This window comes from Artemia sp. Qi Xiang Cuo, chromosome 21 (assembly GCF_049724085.1).
Source record: "Artemia sp. Qi Xiang Cuo chromosome 21, ASM4972408v1, whole genome shotgun sequence".
Lineage (NCBI taxonomy): Eukaryota > Metazoa > Arthropoda > Branchiopoda > Anostraca > Artemiidae > Artemia > Artemia sp. Qi Xiang Cuo.
Genome location: NC_142814.1, coordinates 11,188,790 through 11,213,359, shown reverse-complemented (window position 1 = coordinate 11,213,359; position 24,570 = coordinate 11,188,790). Strand labels below are relative to the sequence as shown.

Genomic DNA, 24,570 nt, shown 5'->3' with positions numbered 1-24,570 from the left:
GCCGGCTGTGTCTGGTCATTTAGGAAGGCTCACGTAAAGCTTAAGAAGCCGGATATATCTGGCCATTTAGGAAGGCTCACGTATAGCTTAAGAAGCCGGCTATATCTGGTCATTTAGGAAGGCTCAAGTATAGCTTAAGAAACCGGCTATATCTGGCCATTTAGGAAGGCTCACGTATAGCTTGAGAAGCCGGCTATGTCTGGTCATTTAGGAAGGCTCACGTATAGCTTAAGAAACCGGCTATATCTGGCCATTTAGGAAGGCTCACGTACAGCTTAAGAAGCCGGCTATTTCTGGTCATTTAGGAAGGCTCACGTATAGCTTAAGAAGCCGGATATATCTGGCCATTTAGGAAGGCTCATGTATAGCTTAAGAATCCGGCTATGTCTGGTCATTTAGGAACGCTCACGTATAGCTTAAGAAGCTGGATATATCTGGCCATTTAGGAAGGTTCACATAAAGCTTAAGAAGCCGGATATATTTGGCCATTTAGGAAGGTTCACGTATAGCTTAAGAAGCCGGCTATATCTGGTCATTTAGGAAGGCTCACGTACAGCTTAAGAAGCCGGCTATGTCTGGTCATTTAGGAAGGCTCACGTAAAGCTTAAGAAGCCGGATATGTCTGGTCATTTAGGAAGGATCACGTATAGCTTAAGCAGCCGGATATATCTGGCCATTTAGGAAGGCTCGCGTATAGCTTAAGAAGCCGGCTATGTCTGGTCATTTAGGAAGGCTCACGTATAGCTTAAGAAGCCAGATATATCTGACCATTTAGGAAGGCTCAAGTATATCTTAAGAAACCGGCTATATCTGGCCATTTAGGAAGGCTCACGTATAGCTTAAGAAACCGGCTATATCTGGCCATTTAGGAAGGATAACGTATAGCTTAAGAAGCCGGCTATGTCTGGTCATTTAGGAAGGCTCACGTATAGCTTAAGAAGCTGGATATATCTGGCCATTTAGGAAGGCTCACGTAAAGCTTAAGAAGCCGGCTATGTGTGGTCATTTAGGAAGGCTCACGTATAGCTTAAGAAGCCGGCTATGTCTGGTCATTTAGGAAGGCTCACGTACAGCTTAAGAAGCCGGATATATCTGGCCATTTAGGAAGGCTCACGTATAGCTTAAGAAACCGGCTATATCTGTCCATTTAGAAAGGCTCACGTATAGCTTAAGAAGCCGGCTATGTCTGGTCATTTAGGAAGGCTCATGTATAGCTTAAGAAGCTGGATATATCTGGCCATTTAGGACGGGTCACGTATAGCTTAAGAAACTGGATATATCTGGACATTTAGGAAGGCTCACGTATAGCTTAAGAATCCGGTTATTTCGGGGCGTTTAGGAAGGCTCACGTAGAGCTTAAGAAGCTGGATATTTCTGGTCATTTAGGAAGGCTCACGTATAGCTTAAGAAGCCGGATATATCTGGTCATTTAGGAAGGCTCACGTATAGCTTAAGAAACCGGCTATATCTGGCCATTTAGGAAGGCTCACGTGCAGCTTAAGAAACCGGCTATATCTGGCCATTTAGGAAGGCTCACGTATAGCTTAAGAAGTCGGCTATATCTGGCCATTTAGGAAGGCTAACGTATAGCTTAAGAAGCCGGCTATCTCTGGTCGTTTAGGAAGGCTCACGTGTAGCTTAAGAAGCTGGATATGTCTGGTCATTTAGGAAGGCTCACGTATAGCTAAAGAAGCCGGATATATCTGGCCATTTAGGAAGGCTCACGTATAGCTTAAGAAGCCGGCTATATCTGGCCATTTAGGAAGGCTCACGTATAGCTTAAGAAACCGGCTATATCTGGCCATTTAGGAAGGCTAAGGTATAGCTTAAGAAGCCGGCTATATCTGGCCATTTAGGAAGGCTCACGTATAGCTTAAGAAACAGGCTATATCTGATCATTTAGGAAGGCTCACGTATAGCTTAAGTAGCCGGATATATCTGGCCATTTAGGAAGGCTCACGTATAGCTTAAAAAGCCGGCTATATCTGGCCATTTAGGAAGGCTCACGTATAGCTTAAGAAACGGCTATATCTGGCGATTTAGGAAGGCTCACGTATAGCTTATGAAGCCGGTTATGTCTGGTAATTTAGGAAGGCTCATGTATAGCTTAAGAAGCCGGATATATCTTGCCATTTAGGAAGGCTCATGCATAGCTTAAGAAACAGGCTATATCTAGCCAGTTAGGAAGGCTCACGTATAGCTTAAGAAGCCGTCTATGTCTGGTCATTTAGGAAGGCTCACGTATAGCTTAAGAAGCCAGATATATCTGACCATTTAGGAGGGCTCAAGTATATCTTAAGAATCCGGCTAGATCTGGCCATTTAGGAAGGATCACGTATAGCTTAAGAAATCGGCTATATCTGGTCATTTAGGAAGGATCACGTATAGCTTAAGAAGCCGGCTATGTCTGGCCATTTAGGAAGGCTCACGTATAGCTTAAGAAGCCAGATATATCTGGCCATTTAGGAAGGCTCACGTATAGCTTAAGAAACCGGCTAGATCTGGCCATTTAGGAAGGCTCACGTATAGCTTAAGAAGCCGGCTATATCTGGTCATTTAGGAAGGATCACGTATAGCTTAAGAAGCCGGCTATATCTGGACATTTAGGAAGGCTGACGTATAGCTTAAGAAATCGGCTATATCTAGCCAGTTCGGAAGGCTCACGTATAGCTTAAGAAGCCGGATATGTCTGGCCATTTAGGAAGGCTCACGTATAGCTTAAGAAGCCGGATATATCTGGCCATTTAGGAAGGCTCACGTATAGCTTAAGAAACCGGCTATACCTGGCCGTTTAGGAAGGCTCACGTATAGCTTAAGAAGCCGGATATATCTGGGCATTTAGAAAGGCTCACGTATAGCTTAAGAAGCCGGCTATATCTGGTCATTTAGGAAGGCTGACGTATAGCTTAAGAAACCGCCTATATCTGGTCAATTAGGAAGGCTTACGTATAGTTTTAGCTTAAGATAGATTATTAGTGATGATGTCTCTTAGTCACATAAAAAAATGAATAAACATACGATGACGTATAATGTTGATTTGGAAAGTGAAGCAATGCAATGAGGTGCAAATGCACAGGTTTAGCTTCAGAAACTTCATATCATGAAAAAACATTTCAAATTTGAGCGAATAACGCAAGCTTTCCGTAACGATCGCTTTGAAACCTTCTTGCCTTTTGAGAAAAAGCACATCAGTGCATAGAGTCATGTCACTCTATGTCACTATTCTATTTTTAGAATTATTCTATTTTTACAACTATTCTTGTTCTATTCTCATGTCACTCTATTCTATTTTTAAGCACTTTGGTATCTTCGATCTACTGCCTATCAAAGCCCTCCAAAAAAAAAAACACCAACAAAAAAAAAAATAAACAAAAAAAAAAAAAAAAAAAAAAAAAAAACTACAAAACTAAGCTTTTCGCAATGTGAAAGTGTGTGTTTTGGTGGAAGGTAAGGCGGAAAGACAATATTATTGATATTACTATTGATTCCTAAGAATCTCAGTTTCGACAGAACAAATTCTCTTTATTTTAACCTATAAATTAACCTATAAAATAATGTATTTAACCTATAAAAACGGGTAAACGAAGAGTTAAAATAATAATTATATAATTTATTTTAACCTATATTAATTAGAGACATAACAACAATATAGATATATAGACAATAAGACATAACAATGGTATATAATAATACATACAGAGATATAAGGAATACGTTAATAACAAATAATTTTAATATACATGATTTATTTTAATTTATAATTATTTATTATAATAATCTATTGCATAAAACAAGCTTATTTATTTATTAAATTTTTTAAGCTAATTTAAACATTATTAATAATTTTAATGATTTATATTCATTAATAATAAGTTCTTTAATAGCAATATATTTCATACATAACAAGTTACACAAAAAATATTTAAAAATAGGAGGAAAGAAAGAAACCTAAATCTAAAAACTCACCATACATCTTTTGAAAAAGGATTTCAATTCCTTTGTCAACTGAAACAAACAGATGCTTATCCTCTGCAACTACCAACTGAAATCCGACGCTACAATTTTCTATAATTATAGGTGGCACTAATTCTGAATCTTGTCTTGTAGTAAAAAGAGATTTCATGTTTGTCATTGTACTCCTTGGAAAGCGCGCGGCTCTTTGCTTCGCTGGTAAACCAACATTCTAAAATCAAGATAAAAAATAATAATTCTCCGTATATACCAGCTCTCACTCATTGTTGAAGATGCCACAATAAGTCTGGAGTCCATCCACTAGGATTTTATGTTGGCCAACGAGATAGTAAAAAGGGATTTTATGTTAGTCACTGTAGTTCTTGGAAAGCAGGCATCTCTTTGTTTAGCTGGTAAAGAAGCATTCTAAAATGAAAATAGTAATTCGGGATAAATTCTGAATGAAATATATTTTTATTACAAAGATTCAAAAAAGATAAAAAAAATATTTATCAACTTTCACCCATTTGTTGAAGATGAGGAATAAGTCTAAGATCCATCTAGCACCATTTTATGAGACGTGCGATTTTACGGGAGTGTGCGTCGATTTGCAAATAATAGCAATATTTGCAAAAAATTTATTTTTTAACTATGGTAAATCATGGTTCCAGCAATAGCTGATGCAATCTATAATATAAAAAACGAGTCACGGCTTGTCCTTAAATCCTTGCACCTAAGGTAGGAGCTATCAACCCCTTTGCATCCATTTTGCAGTTTTATTCCACATGTATTCTGATACCAAATGTATTTTCCCAAACCATGGGAGAATGTCCTTCAGATTCAGGGATAGTAACTGTTATTTCAATTACCTTAATAGTAAAATATTATTTTGGAAATCAATTTATGAGCTGAAAACCTTCGAAAATGGTGTCGGAACGAGACAAAAAGAACACAACTGAAATTTCCGACAACCCTTTAACACTGATTCAAATCGTTAAGAAAAATCGAACTTTCTCAAAAACATATTCTGATAAAATTGAAATTAAGTTGAAACTACCGAAGCGAAGTTACCTGTAATTGATCAAAATATTAATAAAAATCGATCTTTGTCCAAAAATATTCTGATAAAATTAAAGAATTAAAATGAAACTACCGAAGCGAAGTTACCTGTAAAATTGATTAAAATATTAAAAAAAAATCGATCTTTCTCCAAAAATATTCGAATAAAATAAGAGTTAAGTTAAAAATACCGAAGCAAAGTTACCTGTAAAATAAATTTAAATCGCTAGAAATCCATCTTTCTTTAAAAAATTTCTGATGGAAGTTAGGAGCAAATTTAAAATTACCGAAGCGAAACTACCTGTAAAATTGATTAAACGTTAATAAAAATCGATCTTTCTTCAAATATTTTCTAACGAAATTAAAGAATTAAGTTAAAACTACCGAAGGGAAGTTGCCAGTAAAATCGACTGAAATCGTAAAAATCTACTTTTCTTCAAAGATTGACCGACGATAGTAAAGAGAAAATTGAAACTTAAAACGAAGGAGATATTGCTTCGCAGTCAATGTAAGATATGTCTATAAATTAGCACAAATAAACCAACTTATGATATTTCCGTATATTTATACGCTTATTCAAAACTAGCGCTTTACTAAAAACGATAAACCCGCGCATAAGAAACATAAAATATTTTGTTTTTACATCATAAAATATGATAGAGCGCTTTATTTTTCTGCTCTACAGAAAATTCTTTTGTGTTTTCAGTTAAGCTCTAGTTTTGTATAATACTATGAACTTGTGGAAATATCATAAGTGATCTATTTGCACTATTTTTTATAGATATGTTGCATAGGTTGGCATTCTGTTAAAGCTGGATAATACTTCTCATAGCTGAATCAACGTTTAAAGGAGTAATCTTACAAGATTCTTTCTTGGAACACGCATTTTTTAAACTTTGGGTTCACTCTTTACTAGGTTATAGCTATTGTTACACCCATAACAATAAATCTTTTTCTTATTAGGGCTCTGAGGTTAGATATAAGTTAGTGAAGATTATGAGTCTAATTTTTGAGAAAGGAGAAGTACCTAGTGATTTTAGGACAAACTTAATTAGACCACTCTATAAGAAAGGTGATAAGAATGAGTGTGGTAATTATAGAGGCATTAGTCTGGTCTCTGTAGGTAGTAAATTACTTAGTAATATGATACTTTTTAGACTGAGAGATGCTGTAGATAAAGTTTTAAAAGAAGAACAGTGCAGTTTTAGAAATGGTAGAGGATGTGTCGACCAAGTTTTCACTCTTAGGTTAATAACTGAAAAGTGCCTGAGTTATCAAACACCTTTGGTCCTCAGTTTTATAAATTATGAGCAATCGTTCGATTTTGTTAATAGAAGAGCTTTAGCGAAGATCTTGTCCTTGTATGGTATACCAGACAAATACATTAAAGTGATTAGTGTTATGTACGAGAATAACACTGCTGCGGTTAAAGCAGGAAATGAGGTTAGCAGCTGGTTTCGTATTAAATCAGGAGTTAAGCAGGGTTGTGTTCTATCTCCCTTTATATGGATCACTTTGATGGATCTTGTCTTTGGGAGCACAGGAAAGGCAATGGGAGACCACGGAATCAAATGGGGAGGAAAAAGTCTCCTGGACTTAGATTATGCTGAAGATTTAAGCATCCTAGATGAAAGTGTGAGCAAAATGAATGACCTTCTAGAGGTTTTGTGAGTTCAGGGAGCTAGAATAGGTTTAACAATTAATTTTAGGAAGACTAAGTCACTAAGACTAGGAATAAGTGAAGATGAAAAGGTGACGTTGCGTAATGAAAAGATTGATAGGTGGGCAGCTTCACTTACCTTGGTAGTATTATTAGTACAGACAGTGGGAGCAGTGAAGATGTTGGGCGCTCCGAATAGCAGATGAAGATTTGCGAGATGTTTTCAAGACAAATTGCCTACGGATTGTTCTGGGTACCCGTCTGACTGACCGTATTTCAAACAGTAGGCTGTGCGAAAAGTGTAGTTCAACCTCGCTTTCTAGGGCTATAATGAGAGATCGGTTGAAATGGCTAGGGCATGTTTTGCGGATGAAGGATGACAGATTGCCGAAGATTGTCCTTTTCGGCCAACCGTCTAGGGCTAAACAGAAAACAGGTCGTCCGCAATTGGGGTGGGAGGATTTCAAAAAGAAAGATTTAAAGGAAATGGGAACTTCCTGGGAGGGGAAGGGAGCAAAGAGGGTAACTCTGAATAGATTGGGATGGAGGAGTGTGCGTACCTGTGTTGGCCTCAGGCGGCTTGGTGCTGCGGTGGGTCATTAGTAGTAGTATTATTATTATTTCCCACACGCAAAATTCAGTTGTTTAAAATACTGTAGAACCACTGAAGAGCAAGACCGTGATGAGGGAACTGATCCGAAACTAATATGTTAATGGCACTTTACCCTTCTAGACCCAATTACCCAATTTTACTTAAATTACCATTTCATTCTCCAGATAAGTAATCATAGATGGTGTTGTACGGTCACCAGCATCATTAGGAAGGACATCTAGCTTGTCATCCTACAAAAAAAAATTAAGTACATAATTCCCCACAAGGTAGTATTTAAGTGTTTTTGCAGACACTAAGTACAACTATGAGGCAACAACTGTTTATGAGGGTCCAAAACAAAATATGGTGTGTAGTGTACATATTAATTATCGTTAAAATTTGAATTGATGGATTTCTAACCAAGTTGATAACAACTCTGAGGCTAATATTATAGATTTAGTAATCCAGAAGCAAAACACTGTACATAAACACTTCATAAAAGTTATTTTATGTTGGTTTTTGAGATTTCTCAAAACTGATTACAAAAATAAGCGTCCTAAAACGAAATTCAGCCTGAACTGAAATTTTAAATAATCAGAATTTAAAATGAAACTTAACTTAAAACGAAACAAAATATCAAAATTAAACGAGAGTGCTGAGTTGTATTTTTTTCGTTAACTGACAAACCTTTCTTTCCTGTTTTTTTTCCCATTCTGCTTCAGGGGCGTCACTTTATTTGGGAAAACTGGCTCCAACTTTGCCCCCCCCCCAGGATTTGGACGAAATTACGCCACTATTTTGTGCCTTACGTCCCATGGTTATATTGATCGTGGGTTCATTGGTCAAACGTAATGTTAAAAAGGCATAAGCTGAAAAAAAACTCACGGGAGGTTCTATTTTTGTTGTTATTGTATCTGTTTGTGGCATAAAATTCAATTCAATGTAAAAAGGAAGATATTTTCAAAAACGACACACACGAAAATATGCCTTTTTTTATCATAATAAAAATATCGAGATGGGTGTATGATATTTCTACACTATTAGTTACATAATACTACTAATGTACTATTAGTTACTACATTAGTTACTACAACTTCACACAGGGGGAGGAGGGGGGGGGGGTCTTCCCATTCACCCATGTAAGATCAAAAGTAAAGAGCAAACTATAGCCAATAGTAACAAAAAATAAAAAAAAATTACACTCTTAGATAAACTTTAAATGTAAAAGAATCCCCAGTTGACACTAAGTCAAGAATACTAAAAACATCCGTCACGAACTTATGAGTAAAAAATAACGGCAAAATAAATTTACAGGAAACAGCAAAAAAGATCTAGATAATCTTAAGCCCCCCTAGAGGATCTTTTCAGCCCCCCTTTTGAAAACTCAACAAAATCCTATTTTAGCCTGTATATCACCCATGTGTCCTTTTTTCTCTGGTACTAACGGGGTATTGGAACACAGTAGATAGCTGTTTAAGGGTTCATTTGAAAGTTGATGCTTATACCGACATGTTATTGTAAATTCAAATTATTAGAATTAAAGTAAAATACAATTTTTCACACAAAAAAAGAGCCCTTGTGAGGTTAATGTTATTATTCCGCTTTTTTCTTTTTGTGGATTTGTTTCATTTTAGCTGGGTTTGAACTCTGGGTCCTGTACTATTCAACTCAGATAAAAACCCACTGTGATTGTCACAGGACCATGGAAGGATATGTTTATGTTTAACTTTTAGAATTAAAAGTTTCCGGGGTATATCCCTTGTTCTTAAATAGATGGCGCTAAAACCGATATTTGGTAAATCTCAAATGTTTGTCTCAAAGCTTATACGCTGTCACTTTTAAGTGAATTCTTATGATTATGTGTGTGGTAATTCTAAAAAGGGAATCAGAAATGACCTAGCTAAAACAATTTTAAGGTATTATTTTCTAAATATGATTTTAATGTTTAACTAGATAGGATACATATTTGATGCATAATTGGTATCAAATCATTAAAAATAGTATTTATTTTGATTGATGTATGCTAAGGAAGGAGTTGAGTGTTAAATTAGTGATAGCAGGGTACATGATATTGTAGTTTATGTTTTATTTTTTAGGTTAATGTTAATTATTATTATTATGTTTTTTCTTTCTCTGGATTTGTTTAATTGAATGAATGAATGAATGGTTTTTATTGCCCATCAGAAGTAAACAATTACAAAGATGGAGTAGAAAGAAATAGATAGTGAAAAAACAAAAAAAAATCACAAACACATAAACAAAAGAAAATAAAGACTTCTAACAACACTGTATAATAAACTTAGAGCGCCACTAGCAAGGTACTATGGCGCGGTACATAGTGTGGTACGGATCTAATGTGCGCTTGAACCAGCTAATTCGATCTTTAGCCACTTCAAAGGGGCTGCTCTTCTATAATTTTCTGAAGCTCGCGAGTTTTTCATCCACAGGGCGAAGATTCCATAGATATTTTCCCTATTTGAAAAACGTTGAACAGATCGTGCGTTTATCCTTATCAGACATAATTGTTCAGAAAGGGCAAACCACAAGAACACGTGGCAAGCGCAATAGAGCCTTGATAGGACAAGGCGATTGTACATACGTTTACACCATACCAGCATACCATACCCCTTACGAAATTTTCTAAAGAAATTCAAGATAATTAGTTTGCACGCAGACTTAATGACATGCAATCGGTAGACCATAATGTGTTAGGTGTTCAGCACAAGCCCCCTCTGTATCACCAAAACGAGCGGTAACCGAACCAGGCTCTATAGCTTTACGGCTAAATACTATAATATCGGTTTTCGATCGGTTGAAAGCTAAGCCTATCTTAGGCTTAGCTAAGCTTAGCCTAAAGCTAAGCCTATCTAAGCCTATCTAAAGAAAGCTAGCATAGTTGACAATTATTCCTCCTCCTTATTATGCTGTGGCATTTGGAGAGATATGTTTATGTTTTTTTTTTTTTTAATAACTGATATTAAATAAATACTGTCAGATTCTAAATTCTATATGAAATATTTAAACATTACTACACCATAAACATATTACTGCATTTAACCTTGAAAATGGCGACGAACCAAAATGAAAACTGCAACACTAAAATCAACAAAGTTGACAACCTTTGACTGTAAATTATTAGCCCCCTCTGTTTCGAATACCTGAGAAAATCATATTTTACCTTGTGTGTCATGGATGTGTCTCTCTTTCTTCTTATCTTTTCTGCCCTAGTCCTAGTAAATGGCTATGTGAGCTGAGTGTGATATATGGTATAAGCCTAGGATTCCAGCATTACATGAGGAAACATGTTAAGAAAACAATTCTTACTTCATAGAATGCAGAATTTCCTAGTTAACACGTTTGCGGGGGAGAACCCTTATCTTCACTTCTTTCCTTGTATTTCTAGTTGTTTTTTTATAACATTTCTCAATATTTGTGTCTATTCTCTACGTCTTGAAAATCGTTTATAAACAAACGCCATCTAACCTAACTTGACCTAATTTACCACTATTTGTCTATTGATGATTTGTGAGAAATAATTAGATGGCACTGATGGTGTTCAATTACGTATATAGGGTATTTGAAAACGGGAAAATGCAATTGAATCCATGTATATTTTTCAGAATTAATGTTTAAAAAAAAGTAGAACAGTGAAAGAAGTGAAGATAAAGGTTCTCCTCCTGCAAAATGTATTAATTATTCTGCATTAATTATTAATTAATGCAGAATATTAATTATTAATATTAATTATTAATATTAATTATTAATATTATTAAAAATATTAATTATTCTGCATATTCTGAAGTAAGAATTGTTTTCTTAACATATTTTCTTATGTATGGCTGGAATCCTAGGCTTATACAATGATATTTAATATTAAACAAAAGAAAACATTTCTAAAAACAGGACAACATTTTATTCAGACAGAAGGGATTGAACTAAAACCCAATTCTTACAACAGAATCCATCTACAAAGAGATATAATCAAAGACTTAATGCTAGTAGACTCCAAATACTGGCAAAATTTGACCAGCTTTAGCAATATTTGTCAATATTGGCAAAACTATATTGACAAACCTGATATAATTTTAAATTTCTTGGGGGCTGAATGCATATAGGACACTGGAATAACGACAGGAAAAAAAACACAGTCATTTAGTTTTATTTCTTCTGCAATAGCCTAGTCCTAGTGAAGACTAACAGCTGTTAGTGAAGACTAACAGCTTTAAACAAGTAGTTTGCTTTTTACTAGGTTCCAGCTTAGAAAAGTTGAAGGTTTTTCCTGTGTGTAATCAATGTGGATTAGCCAAAAAACATACTAACAACATCAAAGCTCTATAAGATTCATTTTAATTAAAGTCATGGTCGTTTCAAGGTCAATTATAGGTAGGTGGATAGATTAAAATGTGATCATTTGCTTCAATAACTTCAAGCACTCACCAAGGATGTCAATACCCACACACGCAGACACACACACACAAAAAATAATAGCAATGCTAAACATCCAAAGTAGTATGTGCTACTTTATTCAAGGTCAACCCCACTCTGTTCAAGACTTCATTCCCCCATCCCTCCTATGAAGTTCCAACTTTTTTAAAAATCTTTTCTTGTAAGCTTAGTTTTGTTTTTTTTTTTATTACAGATTGTGCAAAGCTGCTAAGATTAGTGACAGAAAACTGCTAGATATTTACATTTTTTCGGTTACTTATATAACAAAAAAAATAAATAAAAAAATTCAAAACTGAAATCAAGAGAAAAATAAAAATGAAATAAAAGAAAAAAAATAAAAGACAACAAAAATTTCGAAAACAAAAATAGGAACAAAAAAGTAATACATAAACAATATTTGACATTTTATTTTTTTTGACATTTTATTAAATTTATGATTTCTTTTATTTTTTGTCAAATATTGTTTATGTATTATTTTTTGTTCTTATTTTTGTTTTCGAAATTTTTGTTGCCTTTTATTTTTTTTCTTTCTTTTTTTTTATTTTATTTATATCGGCTCACGGAGATGAGATGCGAAATTTTTGTTGAGTTTGGATTATGGATGAGTTAAGTTTTGTAGAAATCCCTGCTGGTAGGTCATTTTTTTGGTTACTTATATAACGAAAAAAAAAAAAAAATTCAAAACTGAAATCAAGAGTAAGGATATTGCTAACTTTTAAGTAAGTGTGTCAATTTGACATACAACTTGCCAAGCAAATAAAATGTAACATTTGTCAGAACAATTGCATTTTTATGTCAGCACAAAAGAGAAAAACAAAAAAGGGAAACTTTATTGAAAATACAACCAAATAAAGGGAAAAATGGTAAAAACACAGAGAATATGGAAGAGTGAATTTTTATTTTTTTCATTTCACTATTTCGTTTTTTATTCACTTATTTCTTCATTTTCTAAGTGAACTTTGCCTCCATTAAAATTGTAAGCCCTTCACACAGGAAACATCTTGTTTCCTATATGAATTCCAAAGCCCTTCATAACTCCCATAAGCAAAAAAATAATTTTTTTTTTAATTAAAACAATCATTAAAAAAAAAAAATTGTATAATCTCAACATTTTTTTAAATCTCTTTGCACTGAGAATGGCTTGGCAGAAGGCCTTACTGAATTTCTGTTTCATTTTATCTATTTTTTTTACGCCTGAGATAATTCACTGTTGTAATTCATTTTTACTACTTGTTTTATCTTATTTTAATTATTCTCTCTCTCTCTCTCTCTCTCTCTCTCTCTCTCTCTCTCTCTCTCTCTCTCTCTCTCTCTCTCTCTCTCTCTCTCTCTCTCTCTCTCTCTCTCTCTCTCTCTCTATTCTCTAGTCACAACATTAACTATCACCAATGTAAATGTATATACAAAAAAAGACAAATTTGAGGCTTACCTTTATGTAGGCTATACAACATGTTGTGTTTCCTATGTGAATTCCAAAACCCTTCATACCTCCAATAAGCCAAACTAAATGATAACTTGCAACCTACAACTAAAAAAAAAAAAAAATTAGCAAATAAACTGCCTCTGAAGACAAAACAAAAATCACAAAGAAGAGAGAAATGAGAACAATAACAGCCAGTGAAAAACAGAAGACTTCAGTGCAGAATAATAAACAAAATGCAGATAAAAGTCCAAATAACAATATAAAAAGCATACCTGAAAATAAACACTGATACTAAAATAAGGACCCTTTGAAACCAATGATGAAAGAGTAAATGAATAAAAAATAAACAGCACTAAATGGCATTTCACAATTTCATTTTATGTAAAGCATTTTCAAAGGCTAATCACTTGCCAGGTAGGGTTTTAATCAGAAACTGTATTAGATTGTGAAATATAATTTTGTGGATAAATGTAAAAATGAATAGAATTAATAAGTTCTCATCATTGCCTAGGATTCTGATAAGGAGATGTCAAGTGTTAATCTTGTGGTGGCAGCAGGACTACTTGATGGCAGATATAATGACAAAGGAAGATTCCCAAGTTTTGGACTGGATGAAAATCCCGATTTTTGGGAAGGAAATGGACAAGCTCCCCAGGAATGAACATACAGGGCAGAAGTAAAAGACATAAATTCGGAACACTGGTTTCTGATAATCTTAAATTACCTTAAATCACAATTACCAGCATCAGGATGATCCTGTAGTTGCCAGCCAGTGAACATCAAGTGAGTCCCAAACTGTTTGCTTGTGCTTGTTGCACAACTCCTTGTCAACTGATGATCTGAATGACTCAATACTGGCAGAAGAGACAATATAATAGAGCTTGCTGATCACAGTAAGGTTCCCCCAAATGACTTTCTTGAAGTGAAGTGATAGACAAGAATAACAAATAAGGATATAAGCTCTTGATTAGCACATTATTTAAGGAGAGCATTCTCCCATCAAATTTAAGTCAACAGCAAAATAAATGGGCTGTCAGTTCTAGTCAATATCAATGAATAAGTCAAAAAGGTTCTGAAAATTCAATTAAAAGGAGATGTGAAAATGAGAGGCAAATGAAGAAATGTAAAAGAAGAGAGATCATTAGAGGGTACTTAAAAGATGAACAACTGAGAAATTGTATAGTCGTCAGTTGAGATCCCTGGGATAATATGTTACAAGAGATAAAACAGGGTCTATGAATCTCAAAGAAAGTTATGCTGCCACAGTTATGTTCTCAAGTAAATTTTGCCATCAAGTGTAAAGTATACAATCACAGAAATGTCCATGTTTTAAACAACTACAATGGTCATTTACAGAAAAAAGCAGTTTGCTTGAGATACTCTAGAAAGCACAAGTCTGCACAATGCCTTCTCAAAAATAGTGATTCATCAGGATAAGTACATGCTTACAAATGTCCAAATGGTAAAGGCTGCAACTCCTCACCCTCAAGCCTGTGCTTCATCCGTATGTAAAGTAGAAATATATTACAGAGGACAAAAAAAAAATACAACATGGGTTACTGGAAGTTATGCACAGAACATATGTCCAAGGTGTTCATAGTTATCAAATTCGATAGGATAATCCAGTTCAAAATAGTGGTTTGGACGCATTGGAAAGAAAATGACTGTTGACTTATGGTTGTTGTCAATTTGGATATGGATGGTGATTTTGATTCAATGGTGTGTTGCCAGATATTGAGTAGTGCTGTGGAAGCTTAAGTTACTGGAAGGATTCAAGTATTTACTGACAATTAATTACTTGGAAGAGATGTCATTATCAGTGTTAGCTTTGTAGAGTCTAGTGTTAAAGGAAGCAGAAGACATGATGTACCACAGCAATCTGCATTAGGACCTGATTACTGAAACACTGTAAGTAGGATATTCTTATTGGGGAAGATTCAAAAGGGATTTTATTTTCTGACGATAATTCTTTTGTGGTCATAGAAAGAACTGCTAGAAAGAGGGAATGGAGGTTCTAACATCAACTTTATAACAAATTAAACACTGGGCTATGGAAATTAATTAAAATGTCTCCCCTCAAAAAACTGAATGATGATGATAACTACAAAGAATTAACAAATATACCATACCCATAGTGAGTCTTAATGGCTCAATGGCTTAATGGCTTACTGACAAACTAAATGGGAATCCACATGTAGAAATGGTTTGTGTTGCATATATGAAGAGATTGTGTATTATGAGGCTACTTATGTCATTTTCATTGGAGATGAAGGCAGATACACTATTTGTATGAAGCACATTAGACTAAAAATTGAACTTATTTCAGTGATATATAAATCTGGTTTGAATTCAAGATTGAAAAGGTTGGATGTAATATTGAACACTGTTATGGAAAATTGACAGTGACTTTTTTGAAAAGCAAAAGTGGTTTCAAAAACTTGGGTCAAGAAGTAAAATAAGTGTACGTAAGTGTTTGCAGTGGCTATGGACTACTGATAAAATAAGCTCAGTGAAGTCAAGAGTCAGTGCTGTTCCTGGGGGGGGGCAAACAGGTTAGGTGTACCAGGCACTGCATCTGGGAGAGAAGAGCATGGCTGGGGGATTGCCAACTTTTATCAAATTTTTCACTCTGAATTGGCGTTTTTTTAGCAAATATTTCAGTCCAATCTAAACCCTATGCTTTCTAAAAGCCAGAAAAATTTTGTACTTTACTGAAAAAAAATCAAATGAATTTACTGAAAAAAATGTGCATTGTCAGTTTAATGTACAGTCGATATTAATGTCAGCTGATATTTATTCCTTAAAATCTTAATTGATTTTTGATTTCTTAAAGTTAGAAAAGTGAAAATATTTAAAGGGCTTTTTTACAGTAAAGTACAAATTATATTCTGGCTTTTTAGAAAGAATAGGGTTTAGAACCCTACTCAGGTTAATTTCTGCTCGGTTTGAGTTTGACTTATTTTAATTTCTGTTTTTTTTTGGGGGGGGGTTTCATTTGTTTATTAAGACTAACTTGTCGTAGTTTAATGCTTGGTAGATTATTTGATTCTATTTTTGTTAATTTTTGGTTTAATGGAGTTCTTTACTTAAAAAAAAAACAAACTTATTTTGTGCAAAAAGTTTTTTTGATTAATTTCTGTTCGTTTTATATTGACATTGTCTTTTTCAAGGAGAAAGACTGAACCTCTTCTGAAGTTAAACAACCATCCCTTCCATAAAATACTTAAATACCCCCTGAGCATAACTTACAACCCTTGTCCCTAATCCCTGGGGTTTGTTTCAACCTCAAAAGCCTTGTTAGATGATATTTAGAATATTTTGAATAGAATAGCCATCTCAAACTTTCTGTTAGAAGCATTTGGAGACAATACGACGTGTGTGTAGGGGGGAGGGGTAGCTGCCGTCTGCTCACTTTGACTCTTAAAAAGAGCACTAGAGCATCTGATTACTAATCCAATGAGCCCCTCCGAAGTTTATATGACCCCGCTTTCCATAAAAACCTTATATGTCCCCAGGGCATAACTTACAACCCTTAACTTACAACCATCCTCAAAGACATAATATCCAGAACTTTCAACTGCGTTGAAAAAAATGGCTATCTCAAAATTTTGATTGTATGTATTTGGGGAAATGGTGGGCCTGAGAGGGGCGTTAGTTGCCCTCTAATCAGTTTCAAGAAGCCTTTTAAAAAGGGCACTAGCCCTTTAAATTTCCAATTGAATGAGCTCTTTTTGAAGTCTCTACAAAAACATTTTCTATAGAAAACTCTATATGCCCCCAGGGCTTAACTTACAACCATTGCCTTGAAGGCTCTGGGGGCATGGGGGTTGTCATCCTAAAAGACCTAATTTCCAGAACTTTCAACTACGTTGAACAAAATGGTTATCTTAAAATTTTGATTGAATGTGTTTGGGGAAATAGTGGGAGTGAGAGGGGGGTTAGTTACCCTCCAATCACTTTCGAGTATTAAAAAGGGCACTAGCCCTTTCAATTTCCAATCGAACGAGCCCTTTCAATTTCCAATCGAATGAGCTCTTTTTGAAGTTTCTACGAAAACGCTTTCTATAAAAACCTTACATGCCCCCAGGGCATAACTTACAAACCTTGCCCTGAGGGGTTGGGGCGGTTGGGGGTCATAATTTCCAGAACTTTCAACTGCGTTGAAGAAAATGCAAATCTTAAAATTTTAATTGGATGTGTATGGGGAAATAGTGGGCGTGAGAGGGGGGTTAGTTGCTCTCCAATCATTTTCGACTATTAAAAAAGGGTCATTTTCGAACTTATTAAAGGGTCATTTTCGACCCTTTCAATTTCAAATCAAATGAGCTTTTTTGGAAGTTTCTAAAACAAACCTTTCTATAAAAACCTTATATGCCCCTAGGGCATAACTTACAACCCTTGTCCTGATGGCTCTGAGGGGGTTATCATTGTCAAAGACCTAATTTCCAGAATTTTTAAATACTTTGAACAACATGGATATCTCAAAATTTTGATTGCATGGGTTTGAGGAAATGGTGGGCTGTAAGAGGGGTGTTAGTTGCCCTCCAATTACTTTCAACTATTAAAATGGGCACTAGCTCTTTCAATTTCCAATCAAGTGAGCCCTTTTTGGAGTTTTTACAACAACGCTTTCTATAAAAACCTACTTACAACCCTCTCTCTGAGGGTTGTGGGGGGAGTGTCATCCTCAAAGACATAATTTCTGGACCTTTCAACTCTGTTGAACAAAATATCTATCTCAAGATTTTGATTGGATGTGCTTGAGGAAATGGTGGGCGTAAGAGGGAGGTTAGTAGCCCTCCAATCACTTTTGACTATTAAAAAGGCCACTAGTCCTTTGAATTTCCAATTGAAAGAACCCTTTCTGAGATTTCTACGAAAACACTTTCTATAAAACCTTATATGCCCCCAAGGCATAGCTTACAACATTTGCCCTGAGAGGTTAGTCATCCTCAAAGACATTATTCCCAGAATTTTCAACTATGTTGAACAAAATACCTATCTCAAAATTTTTATTGGATGTGTTTGGGGAAATGTTGCGCGTCAGAGGGGGGTTAGTTGCTCTCCAATCCCTTATGACTATTAAAAAGTGCACTATCCCTTTCAATTTCCAATCAAATGGGCTTTTCTTAAGTTTCTATGACAACACTATAAAAACCTTGTATGTCCCCAGTGCATAACTTACAACCCTTGCCCTGAGGGCTCTGAGGGGGGTATCATCCTCAAAGACCTAATTTCCAAAACATTTATCTATGTTGAACAAAATGCATATCTCAAAATTTTGATTACACATGATTGGGGAAATGGTGGACGTGAGAGGGGGGTTAGTTGTCCTCCTATTACTTTCAATTATTAAAAACGGCACGAGCCCTTATAATTTCCAATTGAGTGAAACCTTTTTGAAATTTTTACAACAAAGCTTTCTATAAGAACCTTAAATGCCCCCAGGGCATAACTTAAAATCTTTGCCCTGAGGGCTGTGGGAGAGTGTCATCCTCAAAGACATAATTTCCAGACCTTTCAACTACGTTGAACAAAATGTCTATCTCGAAATTTAGATTGGATGTGTTTTGGGGAAATGTTGAGGGTGAGAAGGGGGTTAGTTGCCCTCCAATCACTTTCGACTATTAAAAAGGGCACTAACCATTTCAATTTCCAATCGAATGAGCCCTTTTTGAAGTTTCTATAACACAACTTTTTATGAAAACCTTATATGCCCCCAGGGCATAACTTACAACCATTGCCCAAAGGGCTGTGGGGGGATGGGGGGTGTCATCCTCAAAGACCTAATTTTAAGAATTTTCAACTACGTTGAACAAAATGGCTATCTCAAAATGTCTGATTGGATGTGTTCAGGGAAAAGGTGGGCATGAGAGAGGGGTTAGTTGCTCTCTAATGACTTTTGACTACTAAAAAGGGCACTAGCCCTTTAAATTTCTAATTGAATGAGCCATTTTTGAAGCTTCTACAACAAAGCTTTCTATAAAATCTTATATGCCCCCAGGGCATAACTTACAATCCTTGCCCTGAGACCTGTGGGGGAGTGTCATCCTCAGACATAATTTTCGGGCCTTTCAACTATGTTGAACAAAATGTCTATCTCAAAATTTTGATTGGATGTGTTTGGGCATATGGTGAGCATGAGTTGCCCTCTGATCACTTTCGACTATTAAAAAGGGCACTAGCCATTTCAATTTCCAATCGAATGAGCCCTTTTTTAAGTTTCTATAACATAACTTTTTATGAAAACCTTATATGCCCCCAGGGCATAACTTACAACCATTGCCCAAAGGGCCGTGGGGGGGGGGGGGGTGGGATCAACCTCAAAGACCTAATTTCCATAATTTTTAACTACGTTGAACAAAATGGCTATCTCGAAATTTTGATTGGACGTGTTTGGGGAAAAGGGGGGCATGAGATGGGGGTTAGTTGCCCTCAAATCACTTTCGACTATTAAAAAGGGCACTAGCCCTTCGAATTTCCAATTGAATGAGCCCTTTTTGAAGTTTCTACAACAAAGCTTTCTATAAAATCTTATATGCCCCCAGGGCATAACTTGCAACCTTTGCCCTGAGGGCTGTGGAGGAACTTTCCTCCTAAAACATAATTTCTATCTGGAAATCAAACTACATTGAACAAAATGGCTATCTCAAAATTTTGATTGGATGTGTTTGAGGAAATGGTGGGCATGGAAGGGGTGTTAGTTGCCTTTCAATCACTTTCGACTATTAAAAAGGGCACTAGCCATACCAATTTTCAATCGAATGAGCCCTTTTTGAAGTTTCTATGACAATTCCTTTGATACAAAGTGCCCTGGTCTAGAAAAAAAAAAGAAGAAAAACAACAATACATTGTGCCAATATTGTTCTTTACTTAGGCAGTGCTATTGCGCTGCCTATGATATTTGAGTCAGGGGGGTTGCTTTAATTAATTTTTACCCGGGTGCAACCATGCCTAGGAACAACTCTGTCAAGAGTTGTAAATACAAGGAAGAGTTTTCACTGCAAGCACCAAAATAAGATATTCTGAACAAACATTGTGACAGCATGTCAAAACCCCAACTAATTGGAACAAAATATTACAAGCACCTCTAATGGTGTTAATAAGTCAATGGGAAAGAAATCTATTGTGTGGTTTTAGATTTGAAGCAGAAATATGAATTAGAATGGAATACTAGTTAGTAATAAAAGTATTGAGGATATTTGGCCACTTACATAGATGGATCTAAAAATACAGGCACAGGCATGGTAAGTGCTGGTTTTTTTGTCCCTAAATAAAAATCTCAAAACAGTTCAAACTTCATGAACTGTCTGAATGAAGCATCAATATTCTATGCAGAAGTGAAAATTACGACAGAAGCGCTCTTGTCCTTATTATATAAAGTGTAGAAGGAATATATGGGTTTATTGATATGTCCCCAGTCTACAGCTGATTCCTGCCATTTTAGAATAGCCAAATAGTAAAGCAAAATGTGCACTTTCACAAGAAACATGATTATTCAGCCTTAACAATAATCAGTCAATTAGAACATGCTTGAAAACTTATTTCACAAGAAAACTCTGGGAACACAAGGGACCAGATTGAAAATTGATTTGTTTCCTGCAAGTTAAATTGGGAATATGAAAAGTCAATTTAAAATAATCTCTAAAGGGATTAACAACAAGCCTGCAACAATCTGCAATGAACCTGCAAATCAAGATTATGATTATTTATAGCTATGTTGTTATAAATAAATTATTTTTAGAACTGTCGATTAAATGATTAGTTGGGGTGGGGGAGGAGAAGAGAATTCAGAGTTTTTTTATTGTTTTTTTTTTACCTATTTTGATAGTAAAAGGTAATAGGAAAAAAGTTCTGTTGGTACTATATGGATATTTCAATATTGTGTTTTTGTTTTTTGTGTGTGTGATCCATTTGTAAAAAAAAAAAAGAAAATATGGCAATAACAGTAGTTGAGTAAAGTTCTGAAACTTATCAGGACTAGAATCGATTATTAGGAAATTTGTTGGTAAAAATTTTGATATAGGAGTATGCTGATAGTTAGGAAACAAACTTACCTCTAGAATCAGATTTTCATCCTGAACCCAAATGTGACATTTGTTTCTATTACAAATTCAATTTTAACCTAACTGTTCTAACCTTACCCAAATATATATTATATATTTCCCATGCATTTATTGATTCTCAATTTTGCTGTTGTTGATTCAATTTATGCATAAGCCAGTTTTAGCAAGATTTATGCTAGCACATGTATATAAGCCATATCTAAAATAAAAGAAAAAGGTATCATCTTTGAGGGTCAGTAAAAGGCTTAAAATTGAATTTCTAATGGAAACAAACATCATATTTGGATTCAGTATGCAATTCTGATTCTAGAAGTAACTAAACCAGTTACACCAAAGCCCACTCAATAAAGTGATCCCCCCCCCCGAAAAAAACAAAAAACAAAACAACTTCTACCTCACTGATTTTCCTTTGGAATGACAGTTCTTCATTCTTTTCTTCCCCATACTTAACATACACAAGCATTTCTAGCTCAGTTTGATGCAGCTATTGACACAAAGCACAGCATAACTAGTGCCAATCTAGGAATTTTGCAAGGATTTTGATTTTTTTAAAGGCATTTAATTATTATTAATTATTGGATGAAATCTTGTTCAGTTTTGACAGATAGTGTAGTTTTAATGATTGTTTTCTTTATGATAAAAAACAATCCTCTCAATAATCCAACAGGGTACAGTGTTGCTTTTCAGGTCCCAGCAAACCTATTTTCCCACATGGTAGCTTTTTTAACCTAAACAGAAAACTGATTGGAAACTGGATGGACAACCATGTTGTAAAATTGGCTTGGACCCTTTCCTCATGAATTGTGGCCATAGCAAACAGTTTATAAAACAAACAAGAGGAAATATTATTTCATTTGGTTTTATTCAAAATACTGATAATGCTAAGGCTCTGCCTCAAATTTTATCATTTTCTCCTTTCCAACCTTTTTTTTTTAAGTTTCAGTAATCTTTCACATTACAAAAAAAAAAAAAAAAAAAATCTCACTTGCAAAGTTTCTTTGTCATTTTTCTAGGCAAAATTTTTGCCATTTGCCATCTTTAATGAAAAGTTTCCTTAAAACTTTTCAAACATTTTGTGATAACAAACTGTAAGTAAAGAGCAATGCTGCTCAATAATAACCAAGATGCTATAAAACAGCAACAGATATATGAAAAGAATTGGTTTATTATGCTGATTCCAAATATATAAGTTTCATTGCTAAGAATTATAATGCGATTGGTCTTTCTTTAAATGCAGCTAAGTCTCAAGTGTTATTAGTTAATTTTAACCATTCTGAAACCCCTGATAGAGTAAATCTAGGTGATTCTGATGCTGTACCACTGCAGGAGCTTGTGTACCTTGGGTTGCCTATTGGTACATTCCTAAAGTCAACTCGGAAATTACTTATTGACCAAACTGTACATAAGATCCGTAATGCATATGCTGGTGCAGTTGGATCACAGTTGAATCTTGGTAAACGCCACCTTGTAAAAGTAGGCTATATAATGCTGTTTCTCTCCCTCATTTTCCGTGGTTCCTTTCTGGGACATTTTAACCAATCAGATAAAATAGAAATTGGGAGGGCCTATTTTAAATATTTAAAGTTCCTTATCCAGGCTCCTCCTTGGACTAGGAATAGCAGACAATGGGAGAGATACAGCTTGCGAGATCCTCTTGATGCTGCAGATAAGCTTTTCTCTAAGCTTACGGGTTATCTGTCAAACCACCCTTGGAAGGATTTTTTGTTTTAATGCTAGTTTCCTTTTTTTTGGCTGGGTTACTATTATTTTTTTCATATTGTATTATTTATTTGTATGATACATTTAAAGAGGTTTACAACTCTTGGAGTTGCTTAATTTTCTGAATTGTTTGGTTTATTTAGTTTTAATTTGCACGTATTTGCTCCTGTTTTTGTGTGTGTTTTTTTCTTTCTTTTCGTTATACTCCAACGCCATGCTTTGTATTTTTGATGGGTTATAAAATAAATAAATAAATAAATAAATAAATATATATATATATATATATATATATATATATATATATATATATATATATATATATATATATATATATATATATATATATATATATATATATATATATATATATATATATATATATATATATATATATATATATATATATATATATATGTTTCATTAAGTTTAGTGTACACATCAAAGGCTGCAAGCCTGAGAAAATTTGCCTGATTTCCAAAAAGGGGAGAAACACACCCTAAAAGGTAAAGAATCTTAATGAAAATCACACTATAAGATATCAGAAAACCCTACTATAGATGTTTCAAGCTCATATCTGCAAAAAGATGGAATTTGTATTTTATGCAAGAAGAAGGAGCACAGATGCATGTATTTTTTTCCCAGGGGTAATTGTATTGACCCAGTGGTCCAAGAATATTTGGAGAGGGCTCAAACAAATAGAAATTAAACATTCTAGTGCCCTTTTTAAGAGCTCAAAAAGATTGGAGGGCAACAAGGCCCCCTCCCATGCCTATTTTTTCCAAAATTGTCCAATCAAAATTTTGTGAAGCATAGTTGAAAGGCCCAATAACTATGCCTTTGGAAGTAATATGACCCCCCACAGCCCAAGAGGTAAGGTCTTTAAGTTATAAATTTACCCATTGTTTATTTATACTATTTATATTGTACAGCATACATTTTATGGGTGGAGGGGGGGCTACATTTTCTACTGGGGAGTTTTTCCATGGAGAGAATTAGTCCTTGGGAAACTCCAGAAGGTAAAATCTTCAGGAAAAACTTTACACTGGGTGAATTTGTCAAAATTAATATATGAAATTCTTTTTATATGTCTTGCTTTCTCTTTGCTGACTCAATTTTTTGTGTAGAAATATTAAGCATAACTGCCCAGGGTAATATTTCACTGGGATTGAATTGTCTAGAGTAGTGGTTGGCGGATTTATTAGCCAAAGAGCCAAATATGAACTTAGCAACAATTTTTAGAGAATTTGGATCCAAATCTGCTTTTCTAGTAATTCTTTTTACACAAAATAAAACTATATTTTATACTTATTAAATATTTATTAGGTCTAATGCAAACAATATGCTTGCATCTCCTTGTAAAGTTTGATTTAGTCAGGTTTGTGTGTTGTTGTGTGTGATCTATTTCAGCTGATTGTAAGAGGCAGGAATACTATTCCAAGCATTGAAACTGCTCATGTCTTCCTTCTCCAGATCATTCAAAGCAGATCACTCATGTTGTGAACTATGATCATATTTTTTTTTCTCCACTGATCCCAATTCAGCACAAAGAAGAAAGCAAAATAGTGTTTCACTTTCAATATAATGAGCAAAAATGGATATTTAATTTTGAATGTTATTGCTTCTTCTAACATTGAAAAAATCAGTTTTCCTTTCC

The 24,570-nt window shown here is 34.7% G+C and overlaps 1 protein-coding gene across 2 annotated transcripts in view; it reads right to left on the bottom strand.

The window, feature by feature from the left end:
* LOC148939232 (heat shock 70 kDa protein 14-like) overlaps positions 1 to 24,570 on the bottom strand; it is an 82,461-nt gene that overhangs the window by 50,358 nt on the left and 7,533 nt on the right. The window contains exons 1-4 of one of the 2 annotated variants that reach the window (XM_089107062.1): positions 21,189 to 21,329; positions 13,138 to 13,236; positions 7,433 to 7,513; positions 3,967 to 4,183 (exon numbers count right to left, since the gene is read on the bottom strand). In XM_089107062.1, coding sequence (XP_088963188.1) covers positions 3,967 to 4,183; positions 7,433 to 7,513; positions 13,138 to 13,194 — 355 coding nt within the window. In that variant the 5' untranslated portion in view covers positions 13,195 to 13,236; positions 21,189 to 21,329. Of the gene's footprint in view, positions 1 to 3,966; positions 4,184 to 7,432; positions 7,514 to 13,137; positions 13,237 to 21,188; positions 21,330 to 24,570 lie in introns of those variants that run through there. The other variant, XM_089107061.1, reaches the window with a different exon arrangement.